The sequence below is a fragment of the Antechinus flavipes genome, chromosome 6 (genome assembly GCF_016432865.1).
Source record: "Antechinus flavipes isolate AdamAnt ecotype Samford, QLD, Australia chromosome 6, AdamAnt_v2, whole genome shotgun sequence".
Classification (NCBI taxonomy): Eukaryota; Metazoa; Chordata; class Mammalia; order Dasyuromorphia; family Dasyuridae; genus Antechinus; species Antechinus flavipes.
In genome coordinates, this window is record NC_067403.1 from 205,844,713 (window position 1) to 205,857,309 (window position 12,597).

At 40.4% G+C, this 12,597-nt stretch overlaps 2 protein-coding genes across 2 annotated transcripts in view; both read left to right on the forward strand.

Annotated features, from left to right (window-relative positions):
• PIK3C2A (phosphatidylinositol-4-phosphate 3-kinase catalytic subunit type 2 alpha) overlaps positions 1-6,834 on the forward strand; it is a 159,933-nt gene extending 153,099 nt beyond the window's left edge. The window contains exons 32-33 of the mRNA XM_051965392.1: positions 3,106-3,231; positions 3,628-6,834. Of these exons, the coding sequence (XP_051821352.1) occupies positions 3,106-3,231; positions 3,628-3,810 (309 nt within the window). The 3' untranslated portion in view covers positions 3,811-6,834. The remainder of the gene's footprint in view (positions 1-3,105; positions 3,232-3,627) is intronic.
• A 2,869-nt stretch (positions 6,835-9,703) lies between these two features.
• RPS13 (ribosomal protein S13) lies at positions 9,704-12,232 on the forward strand. The gene is made up of 6 exons (XM_051964760.1): positions 9,704-9,795; positions 9,927-9,975; positions 10,119-10,197; positions 11,118-11,287; positions 11,874-11,974; positions 12,153-12,232. Exons 1-6 carry the CDS (start codon positions 9,773-9,775, stop codon positions 12,184-12,186), a joined length of 456 nt encoding a protein of 151 aa, XP_051820720.1. The 5' UTR covers positions 9,704-9,772; the 3' UTR covers positions 12,187-12,232.
• The last annotated feature ends 365 nt before the right edge of the window (positions 12,233-12,597 follow it).

Sequence of the window (12,597 nt, forward strand, 5' to 3'; positions counted from 1 at the left end):
GAAAGAACCTCAAAAGCCACATAGTCCATCATTTTACAGGTGATAAACTAAGGCTCAGGGATATTAAATAGGTTGTTCGGAGTCACATAGGTAGTAAACATGAGAAGCAATATCCCATAAAAAGGAATAGTTAGTATTAAGGAGGGTTACCAGGGATTTGTTGTCCTCTAAGACAGTCAGATTTTTGTGAGCACAAACAGTGAGTAAATAGTGAGAAGTGATAGGAAAATGGGAAGTTTCTTAATGATGTACAGAGATCCTCAAGGACACAGAAAAAAAGGAGGGCAAAAGAGGTAAAGAACTAACATAGGTGTGTGTAGAGCATATTTATGTTGGGGAGAAATAGATGTGAGTAGAAATGAGGATGGCAGTGCAGAGAAGATTTACAATTGGCAGGTGGTTTTTACTTTATTGTTCCATGGCTCTCAATTACCAGGATTGGGAGCATTAGATGGCAGTTAATCACAGGATGTAGTTTTCTCCAGATGATCGGTGTCCCCACTCTTCAGGGTCCTCTGATGATAGAGGCCAATGACAATTGTCTTCCCAGGAAGCCAGGAATTTGGATCAGGCATTTAGCCTCTCACATAGTAGATGATTCCATCCCCAAGAGCCATATTAAACTCACTCCATATCTTCATGTAAAGAGATAAAACACTCAAACACAGTCTTAATATGATAATTAGTCTGAGGCCATCACTGGTGTATGGTAATGTACTCATCCCTGATTGATTTCCTATTGTATTCTCCACAGTGTTAGTTTCAAGTCTTCTCTCCTTCAGCTTCCCTTCCATTCGCATTTGCAGAAGATTTCACCTTTTACTTTATTGAGAAAATTAAGGCTATTTCAGGATCTTCCTTTTTTCCTCTCTTCCACATATAAATACCTCCCATTGCCTCAATGGTGGTCTTTTCTTTCTCTTCATTTGTTCTAATCTTGAAGAAGTTCCTTTTTGTTGATTGGCAAGACCAAATCTCTTCTCTTCCCTGTACCTTTGATTCTGTTCCTAATTGACTCTCCTTGGAGCTTATCTCTTCACTCATTCCCATTTCTGTACTCTTGTTCCTCATTTGTTTCCTACAAACATGCTCAGATATCTCCTGTATTTAAAACATAAAATCTTCATGAAACTATCTTCACATCTCTCCCTTTCACTGTCAACTCCTAGAAAAAGAAGTCCATGCTTGTTTTTTTCCCCCAAAACCTTTCAAATCTGGCTTCCAGTTCTTTTTTTTTTTTTTAATTTTATTTTTTAATAACTTTTTATTGACAGAACCCATGCCAGGGTAATTTTTTACAACATTATCCCTTGCACTCACTTCTGTTCCGATTTTTCCACTCCCTCCCTCCACCTCCTCCCCCAGATGGCAAGCAGTCCTATACATGTTAAATATGTCATAGTATATCCTAGATATAGAAGGTAGAAATAACTCAGGAAGAAAAACAAAAATGCAAACAGTTCACATTCATTTCCCAGTGTTCTTTCTTTGGGTGTAGTTGCTTCTGTCCATCATTGATCAACTGAAACTGAGTTAGATCTCTTTGTCAAAGAAATCCACTTCCACCAGAATACATCCTCATACAGTATTGTTGTTGAGGTATATAATGATCTCCTGGTTCTACTCATTTCACTTAGCATCAGTTCATGTAAGTCTCGCCAGGCCTCTCTGTATTCATCTTTCTGGTCATTTCTTACAGAACAATAATATTCCATAACATTCATATACCACAATTTACCTAACCATTCTCCAGTTGATGGGCATCCATTCATTTTCCCGTTTCTAGCCACTATAAACAGGGTTGCCACAAACATTTTGGTACATACGGGTCCCTTTCCCTTCTTTAGTATCTCTTCGGGTTATAAGCCCAGTAATTGGCTTCCAGTTCTAACCACTCATCTGAAGCTGCCCTCTCCAAGGTTATTAGTAATATCTTGGTAGCTAAATCAAATTATATTTGTCCTCTTCCTCTTTGGCTTCTCTGTCACATTTGACATTGTTGGCCACTGCCACTTCCTAGACACTCTTTCTCCTGCAAACTTTTTGGACCTCATGTCACTCCTGAGCTCCAGTTCCCTGCTTGACATCTTCATAGAATGTCTAACAGGAATCTCAAACCCAAGAAATCAAAAAAAACTTTCATGACTTTTTTTCAAAATTAGCTTTTTTTCGAAATTAATTTTCAAAAGAAACTTTACTGTTTCTTAATCAATAGCAGCAGCATCCTTTCTTGCAACCTCCAAAGTCCTTGAATCTCCCTCCAGTCAGTTGCCAAGTTTTTGTAATTCCATTCCCACCATGCTTAACACCTCTTTCCTCTCTTTTTTCACAGAGCTGTTCCCCAGCTGTAGTTTAGACCTTCATTTTCATGTGCTGTTGCCATGGCGGCCTTATTCTCTTTGTATCGGTCTTTTGTTTGCAGTCTGTCCTACCTACATCTGCCACATTGGTATTGGAGAGGCGCCCCTGATTATCTTTGCCTTGCTTTGGTTTCAGTGTCTCTACTGCATCTAGGAAAAGGACAGACTCTTCTTCTATAGGCTTTAATGCCCATCATACTCTGCTCTGAGCTAGAGGTCAAAAGTAGACCTCTAGAACTAGAGTTCCAGGAGGTTCATGCATTATTCTCTCTGTGCCTTCCATATTCCTGCAAATCAAACTAAGCCAAAATTATTACTCTTGAATAGTTTAAGTGGGAAGAAAGGTTGTCTCTCAAAACTGAAGTAATGGAGAGCAACATGGACGTTGTATAATTAAATTTAGGCCTACTTAGCATTCCCCATTCATGACATTCTGTCATCTACTTCTTGCCTTGTGTGGTGTCTCACCCATGGTTAGAATGCTTTTCTTCACCTCTACCTAGTAGAGTGTTTCTAGCTATGTTCAGCACACAGCTCAGGTATCACTTTTGACCTTTTCTGATTGCAGTAATCAACTGGTTAATGTTTTTTATTCTTTGTATATTTTACTTATACTCATCTGTCCTCAAGGACTGTTTCATTTTTATTTCAGTAAACTCATAGTCTAAGTACATTTTGTACATTTTACTGAGCATATTATATTTTATACCCTGGAGAGAAGATTCATAAAGTGTTTTTTTCATAGGTTACTGAAGATGGAGCGGATCCGAATCCATATGTAAAAACATACCTACTTCCAGATACTCATAAAACATCGAAACGTAAAACCAAGATTTCTCGAAAAACTAGAAACCCAACATTTAATGAAATGGTGAGTCAAAACCCCATGCATAATTAACTTATTGGTAGATTGTTATGTTTTAAATTCTAAGACATCCAAAGTCAAGGAGATGTTTTATATAACATATAGCATAGTTTTCTGAAGAGAATTCTGAGGTACATAATATTCCATATTAAAAGTTTTTGAATCACATTTGTCATAAGCAGAATTATGGTGAGTTTGCATTTGGACTTATAAATTTCAACAGAAAAGCAAAGAATTGCAGAAGAAAACCCAGTCTTTTTTCATCCAATTGTAATCTTTCTAACCCTGACTCTTTTCCTCCCATTGCCCCTCTAGTACAATTCCCTCTCTTTTTGCCAGTATTTCCAGCCCTTAGGGCAAGCTTATTTCTTTCTTCCTTTTCTCCTCTCTTGTTGGCTGCAGCTTGTGTACAGTGGATACAGCAAGGAGACTTTGAGACAACGAGAACTTCAGTTAAGTGTACTCAGTGCAGAATCTTTGCGGGAGAATTTTTTCTTAGGTGGAATAACTCTGCCCCTAAAAGATTTCAATTTGAGCAAAGAGACAGTTAAATGGTATCAACTGACAGCAGCATTATATTTGTGAGTATTGGACGGTTGGAAGCAAAAGGAGATGAATGAACCCTACTGACTTGTACTTTTGTATTTTTTTTTTTTTTTTTACTTGGACAGAATTTAAGATATTATATAAACTTTCATTTTCAACACATCTGTTAGACCAATAGTCACAAAATTAACATGATGATATTTTATGGGAGTCATTATAATTTTAAAATTACTATGGGAAGCTGCAAACCCCAAAATTAATTTTTTACAAGTTTCTTAAAAAGTGTGCTTTTTGATAATGAAGTTTTTCAACTATCACTTAAACTATTCAAGAGTAATAATTTTGGCTTAGTTTGATTATACTATATCAACCTCCTATCTTTTTATTGCCCACCCTGCAAATCTGATCTGTTCTTTTTATTTTTTTTGCTATTTTTGTAGTCACCATTGTATGTATGAAAACATCAAAGTAAAGAAAGGTACTTCATTTTAGCAAAAGAAACCCACTGCTGTTTCTTTTTTTTTTTCATTGCAGCAAAGTAAATAATAAATAAAGCATGGTTTAAAAAAACTACTGGGTAGTACAAAGATTGAAAGAATTAAGAAAATGGATAGTGTTGCTTTTACATTATTCATGCCAGAGTCCAATGTCTTTAAAACCGTTTTCAGAGTGAGTGCCAACAATTGAAGTTGTAAATAATGGTGCCTTAACTTCAGATGCTTCCCTCCCTGGCACCTCATTTCTGGTGGTTTTTCCAGACTTGCTCATTATTAAATATTTTATATATCTTTCCAGTTACTAAATCAACACAGGAAAGCCTTCACTTTGTGAATTAAGCATCTACTAATTCTTTTCCCATGGAAAAACCACTTGCTACACTAGTAATACAGTTGTAACATCCATTCAGTCATACCATGTCACACAACCTCTATTAGTTACTCAGTAACTTGATGTGAATGAAAGTTAATGTACAGGAAAAATAAATTCATTCCCTTATTACAGACCTATGCCTAGTGAAATGATGTAAAGCTTGAGCATCATGCACCTACCTTTTAGTAACAAGGGAGATTTTTTTACCTGTGGCCCAAATTCCCATACACTTTGAAAACATCATCAAAGCAGACTCTTGTTTATATGTCTAGGATATTAGTAAGTAGGTATTTGTAGGTCTAATCTGACCTTAACCATAGACCTTTTGTAATTGGTATATAACAGAGTTTAGGACTACCTTAGGAAGAGATGAGATTGTAACTTAATAACTCTTCACAAATAACGTTCATGTGTAGTTTCACTTGGCTCCACACATATCCTTGTCATTTGGATTTGTTTTTGTTTTCTACAAATCTTTACAAAAAACACAGGATTAAAACTTAGAATTTATTTAAATGAAGGAAAGTATAGATATGCTGATTGTTTACATTCTGTTCCTTGTAAAATGAAAGGTACAGAAAAGAGACAATTGGATTGGACCCCATAAATGAAATTATTTCTGTGAAATGTGCCTACTGTTTTTCACAAGCATGATACTTACAGAACAGATTGTAAATGGGGGGACCTTCAAGAACATTAGATGGGAAGGGGAAAGAAAGAACACTTGAAATTACTCAGTGCCTAACACTAATAGTCCATTTGTTAAATAATTGTTCAAGTAGAATCTACTACAGATGACTTTTTTTTGGAATGTTGCAATGTCTTTATAAATAGTAGTGATCCAAATGCAGATCTAGTGTCTGAACTTAACTCTTCTTTTTCATATAGAATTTATCATTTGTTTAAATAACTGTAAGTAACTTAATAAATGTAATATAAGGAGCTCCTAGGTTGTTTTTCCTGCTCACTTGATGCTTTTGAGACTTATTCCATTCCATCAATAGAACCACAAGTCACTTAGCCCCAGGAAAGCAAAATACTGTTTTTGTGAAACATTTCATTATTAATTGGAAGCAATACGTACTGCTTTTTTGCAGTCAATTTATAGCACAGTGTCTTATAGCACAAATACTAGAAATAGAAATTTTGAAACATTGCTTTGCAATATAAAAGGTATCTGATTCTTGTCTGAAAATGTATATTATGATTAGTACTGTATAGTTAACTAGAATTCAGGACAAGTGCTAACAATGTACTCCTCAGCTTCTCATTATTGTGCCTTTTTGTCCCTTTTTTACTATAGATTTAGTGTGATATTTTCTTGTTTGTAAAAATTTAATCAGCCCTCACCAAAAACTTAGAGAGGAATAGCACTGACTTTAAGCTTCTTTGCACTACTCTTGATAGATTTAAAATGAATTGAATTCTTAAAGATTTTTTAAACCTTTGATTAAGAATAAACATGAAAAACGGATGCAAATGGGAACAGAAACTGGCCAGGACACTAATTAATGACAGTTGCAAGCACTCACACAACAATTGATACTTTGTATTTAGTCACACAAAAAGAGTTCTGGTTTGACAGAAAAAACCCTATTTTCTTTTGGCTAGTGAACGGAGATGTGAGGATGATAGCTTGCTTAAAGAACAGTGACCTCTTATTTTCTCTACTGAAGAACTCAATGTAGGACCTGCACTGAAGTTTTTATTACTGCCTTTATATGATCTACAGGTATATTTGTATGTTAATGCATGTGTGTGGTCTTTAATAAAGTTTTCATTTTTCTATTTTTAAGATTAGGGCTGTGTAGAAATTTCAGTATCCTGCCTTAAATTGCCTATTCTTTTTAGAATTCTAATATTGTGGATTTTTCCACAAAGAAATCTTTATTTCTGGTAATTGCAGGCTTATTCCTACCATTTTCATAATCGATGGATTAAGGTTCCTATAATATTTACTCATATACTGTGACAACAACAGTGCATATATGAAGAAATAACCAGCACAATGGGTTAGTTGGTCTCATGTTAACTGTAAGAACCAAATATTTTAATTATATTGTGTTGATAGTCAAGATGTACATTATTTCCTTTAATACCTTAAATGTATTCAGTGGATTCATTGTGACTCTGTAACTGTCCTATAATTGTATTAAAACACTTCTGAAATAAAAGGACCAAGATTGTCATTAAGTCATCTTGTAAACACTAGAATTTTAAACTCAAAATATCGGCAGATTGTGAGAGAGAGAGAGAGAAAGTAAGAGTGTGTGTGTGTGTGTGTGTGTGTGTGTGTGTGTGTGTGTGTGTGTGTGTAAAAATGATGTGTATAATTCATTAGGGAATTTCCCGAGTTTTCAGTCTTTAATTTTTGTAGAAAAGTTTGTCCTCTTGCTGGTAGTAGCAACACATCCCAAAACATATGTGGCAATTTGACTTGGAGAAAAAACCCAAAACTGAAGGATTACAGATAAGAGTGTGGGAAAAGGACTTTAAAAAGTCTCATCAGATTCAACACCTTCATTCTACAGATAAGGAAACTGGAACCTAGAGATCAGCCGATTTCGAGATGAGATTTGAGCTGGGGTCAGCAATTTGTATGATATAGATTCTGCCTCCCATTTGGCTTAGCCTTCGTGTCTCAGGCAGGTTTTCCTAAGCTTTTTAGGCCAAAGTAGTATCTTCTCAATGTGTTCCTTGGTTACCCATAAAAAAGGCCTTATAAGCCTAAATATGGTTTTATAATTGTGACACCCCTTTCTGCTGCCTTAGTGTTTGCTAGTTGCTGTGGCTGAAAAATTAATTCTCCCAGGAGCAGCTGGGTACAATGCTTCTTTGGTAACAGAAATTGTCACTTTGGCTTGGACTCTAAGCATTTCCCGTCACAGGAGCCTCAGCCTCCCTCCCATTGCCTTGGAGACAGTAGGGCCATTTCCAAAGCACTTAGGAAGGAATATAATCCCAGAATTTGGCCACCCTAAAACCCGGGCTGCTGCTTTGCCATTGTAAACATCTTTAGATCTGACTCTGCTATTTATTATGTATGGGAAAGCCCTTTCTCCTTCCTGGGCCTGAGTTTTCTCATCTATCAAATGAGAAGTTAGATTAAATGATCTCTTTAGATTGTAAGTCCTTTGAAGTCGTGACTGTCCTTTATCCCTTTTTGTATCCCCAATGCTTATTGTTTTTCTTTTCAGTTCTAACCCTTTGATCCAGGTTTTTATATGACCATAGAACTTTTGCTAACTTTTCATTGAGAATCCATTCCCTATCACTGATTACCTTGTGAGGTAGTTAATTCAACTATTACTTACATTTATCAAAGGAAGGGAGACATCCTGAGGTTGGGATTTGGCTCAAATTTATGCTCCTGGGTACACCTGGATGGGATGGAACCACTGTCTGATAATTCAGAACTCTCAGCACTGCCACACTGGAAGTTCAAGGCCTATCACCAGTGAAAAGACCAGTAAGATGAGTCTGAGAAGTGGAGAATGACTTGCCCAGCATACACATTTGATCCAGGTCTTGGCAGGCCTGGCATCTTTCATCCAGTGCTGTCAGATGCACGCCCTTTGGAGGCAGGCATACATAGTCCAGGTCCCCATTAAAATATCACTGGCAGTGTGTTAAACAACCAAGTGGGTGGTTCCAGGCAGGAGCCCTGGCCCTAAGGTGTAGAGGTCTCGGACTCAGACTCATTGGGATGTAGTACTGTCCCACCAGTCCTGTGAGAGGGGCTGGCAATGAGGGTGAGGGCGAGAGCGTTCTCAGGAAAAGGGTAGCTTTGAGTTAGGACCAGAGCTGGCCGGTGGGGTAGGGTGCTCCGGGATCACTGGCCACCCGCACGCTAGGCTGCTGGCACTGGGGATCTAGAGAGCCGAGAGCATCTGCAGTGGGGACTGACCAGGGTCCCCTGTCCGGGTTCTGGCTCCGGGCTCCGGCCACCTTCGTCCCAGCATGACCTAGTGGAATGGGCATGGAATGCAAAACCGTAGAGCTGGATTTGTGAAGACCAGCCAGGCCAGCACAGGATGGGACACTCAGGCCCGCAAACTCAGTATTAGTCAATAGCATGGAGGCAAGTCAGGTTTGGTGACCAGGAAGAGTTCGAATCCTGCCTCAGATACTAACCATGTAAGCCCGGACAAGTCACTTATCACTATCAACTGCAAAATGGGCTCATAATCACTTCCCTCCTAAGTTATGAGTGTCCATTGGGATAATATTAGTAAGATGTTCAGCGCCGTGTCTAGCACATAGTAGGAAGGGAGGGAGCTATCCAAGCCAAAGGAATGGCTTCTCAATGTTTTCCTCTGCCCGAGAAGTGGAGAACGGCTCGCCCGGCATACACATTTGCTCCAGGTCTTGGCAGGTCTGGCACTTTTCATCCAGTGCTATCAGATGCGCGCCATCAGGGGGCCAGATCCCCAGTGAAAACATCACTGGCAGTGTGTTAACCAACCAAGTGGGTGGTCCCAGGCAGGAGCCCGGGCCCTTTCCACTTCCAACTGCCTGTCGGGACTTGTAGTTCCACTTCTCTCTAAAAGGCCTTGTAATCCTAAATAGCATTTTGTAGTTGTGACCCTTCCCTTCTGCTGCCTTTTTTTAGTTGCCGAGACTGAAAAATTCATTCTCCCAGGAGCAGCTGCGTACAATGCTTACTTCCCACCCCCCGCCAAAAAAAAAAAAAAAAACAGGTTACCCAGGACAAGGCAAAGGAAGAGGTAGAACTTCCCGCAACCCCCGGGTGCATCTCCCTTGGGGCTCTCCCTGTTCAGGGCGCTGCCCACGCCGGGATCCCTCCCTAAATCCTCCCGCCGTAACAACCACGTGGAGCGCCCACCCAGCGTTCCGGCCGAGGGCAACGCAGGGAGTGCTGGGATCTGTGGTTTGATTAGGTCGGCCCATGCGCAGCAGCTGGGAGAGCCTCGCGGGAGAACTGCCTGTCGGGACTTGTAGTTCCACTTCTCTCTATTCGCTCTAAACCTCGCCCACTCTGGGACAAAGCTCCACCTCCTAGAACGTCATTTCCTATTTCGGGGGAGATCGCGTCATTTCCGTCAAGTTGAACGATTTCCTGCCCTCCTCTCTACCCTCCTCTCTCTTTCGCTGCCTGATCGTCGCCATCATGGGTCGCATGCACGCTCCCGGGTGAGTGGCGAGGACCCGACTGGGCTAGCCGGGGCGCGTGGGCCTGGGGGAGCGGGGAGCGAGGCGGAGGTGGCGGGGCACCCCTGGGCGGTTGGAGCCCGTTTTTAAGCCTCCCGTTTGTGTCTCCTCAGGAAGGGCCTGTCCCAGTCTGCTCTGCCGTACCGTCGCAGCGTGCCCACGGTGAGGGGCCGGGCCGGGGGGAGGGAGAGGAGGGAAGGGGAGAACGGTACCGGGCCGGGGGAGGGAAGGACGAGGCTGCGGGGTGCCGGGGAGGAGGCGTCTGGGCCCACTCCCCCTGACTCTCTCCTCTCCGCTGCCCGCAGTGGCTGAAGCTCACTTCGGACGACGTGAAGGAGCAGATCTACAAGCTGGCCAAGAAGGGCCTGACGCCTTCCCAGATCGGTGAGTGGAGAAGCACGGGGGAGGGGGAGGGTCGGGGAGGACGATAACGACGAACACTAAGCTTTAATTCAAGTTTGCGGGCCTACTGTGTGCAGCAACGATCTCTTCCGATCCTCGACTATTAGAGCCAGCTTCCATCCCCACTTTACGGATGGGGAAACTGAGGCAGGCTCGTATAGGGTCTCCCGCACAGCCGGTATTGGGGCTGGATCCTGCGTGCCCAGAAACTGCAGGGGACTAAGAGGAAGCAGCAAAAGCGGAGAGGCTCCACAGTTCTAACTGGCCTAGAGAGAAGGTGGAAGGGGAAGGTGGTTTCCTCGAAAAGGCAGAAGGGATAGCTTAAATGGAAGAGCAGGATTTCGTTTTCAGGCGTGGCAAAGGAGGTCTTCTGGAAGGTCTGTTTGCCTGCAGTGGTTGAAGGGAAGTAACAATCCGCCTTTAAAAAGCTCTAATTTCTCGACACTTAGTCTTCCTTCCTTAGTCTGTAAACTGTGAAGTAGACCTGTTGCTGCTCTGCTTGCCTCACAATTTTGTTAACAGTTCTTCACATTTATATTGCGCTTTCAAACATGGAAAGCATTTGAAGTCAGAATCCTGTGCAAGTATGGGCTATAAACGGCTTTGGAAAAACTTGACCAGAGTCAGTCTTCCTCAGTGTCTGAGGAATGTTTGAACCTGGGTCCTTGATCACTGTATCATGCTGCCTCTTGCTCTTAAATCCATTGGTATATGTGTATGTTCTATGTTCATTGTAACATGAAGGATCTTGTTTAGAGGATCATTTTACAATTAAGAAAACAAAGATCTCCAAAATTTAATACCAAATGGCAGCCATCACTATACTTTTGACTCTTCATATCCACCAAAACCTACAACTGTTCTGAATTAACATATTAATTGGGTATCATTTCCATTTTCAGGTGTGATCCTTAGGGATTCTCATGGTGTGGCACAAGTACGCTTTGTAACTGGTAACAAAATTTTGAGAATTCTAAAGTCCAAGGGACTTGCCCCTGACCTTCCTGAAGATCTTTATCACTTGATCAAGAAAGCTGTTGCTGTCCGAAAGCATCTTGAGAGAAACAGAAAGGTAAAATAGACTGGGTCATCCTCTTGGATAAGATGTCGTTTGTTTGACTGATAAGCCAACTGGCATGGAATTTTAGTATATTGAAATAGAGCTGCTTTGACATGTTTTTGGGAAGGGAATTAACTTTCCTTCATATGCTTAATTTGCATGAAATGACTTAATCACCTAAAAAACACAGTGACTTAAGTATATATGATTAATAAGTTTGTTGAAGGAATATACATATGTGCTTTTTAAGTTGTCTAATCATTTCTGGTTTTTGTAATGGTCTTCCTTAGAATTGGCCAAACCTTCCTTGGATATTGACTTGTTCCCCTGGGGGGGAATGGGGAATCTCAAATATTAGTTGTTTGGTCCACAGCCTAAGTGTTCCTCAACATTTGTGCCTTAACATTGTTTAAAAAACTATTGATTAGTGAGCACATGGTGACATGTGTAATATGTATATATCTGCTGGGAGGAAAAGACATACTGTTGTCTCAGTATGTAAGTAATAGCCTTTTGAAGTGTTTGCCTATTTTAGCAGTTATTCCTTCATTATCTTGTATGTTCTTTTGAGAGGTTTTCTTGGATGCTTTATTTTTAGGATAAGGATTCCAAATTCCGGCTGATTCTGAATGAGAGCCGTATTCACCGGTTGGCTCGTTATTACAAGACCAAGAGAGTGCTCCCACCCAATTGGAAATAGTGAGTGTTGATCATTATTGTCTGTGGATATTTTTACGTGGTTGGGATATTTGAAACACAGTTGTCCCCAAAATGCCTTAGAACTCTGCCTATTGGGTGGGCCCCACAGGGTTAATTCTTATTTGGTGCTGTACTTTGAATTTTATTAACACCTTTTTTGTTTTTTCCTTCCTTGCAGTGAATCATCCACAGCCTCTGCTCTGGTTGCATAAATATTGGTTTATGTACTAAAATAATAAAAGTCAATATCTAACTGAATCTTTGTTTTGCTTTTCCTTTTTTAAAAATAGTTGTTAGAGCTGTCTGAAATAACCTTTTATTGGGAACTGCTTTAGAGGATTTCTATAAACATTGACTTCGGCCTACAGTCTAGTCACTTTCATTTCACCATTTACAGAGAAGGAAATTGAGGTCTAGTAATTGATTTCTCATTCCTGTCACCAAACCTGTATCCAGGCTTTCCCAGTACTATCCTGGACACAAAAATGTGAAGTGTTAATTTCATTTGACCTCCGGTTGCTTGACCTCTGTCACTTGTTTCAAAAACTCAAGGAAAGCTCTTTACTGCCTTGTCATTTTGCTTCTTTGTGTTCCCTTTAGTGCTTAAACTGTTCCATTAAAGT

Excerpts from the sequence above, each read along its gene's own strand:
- RPS13 (XM_051964760.1), top strand. The coding sequence starts at position 9,773 with ATGGGTCGCATGCACGCTCCCGG. Across the intron at positions 9,976-10,118 it reads ACCGTCGCAGCGTGCCCACG|TGGCTGAAGCTCACTTCGGA; the intron begins GTGAGGGGCCGG and ends CGCTGCCCGCAG. Across the intron at positions 11,975-12,152 it reads CTCCCACCCAATTGGAAATA|TGAATCATCCACAGCCTCTG; the intron begins GTGAGTGTTGAT and ends CCTTCCTTGCAG.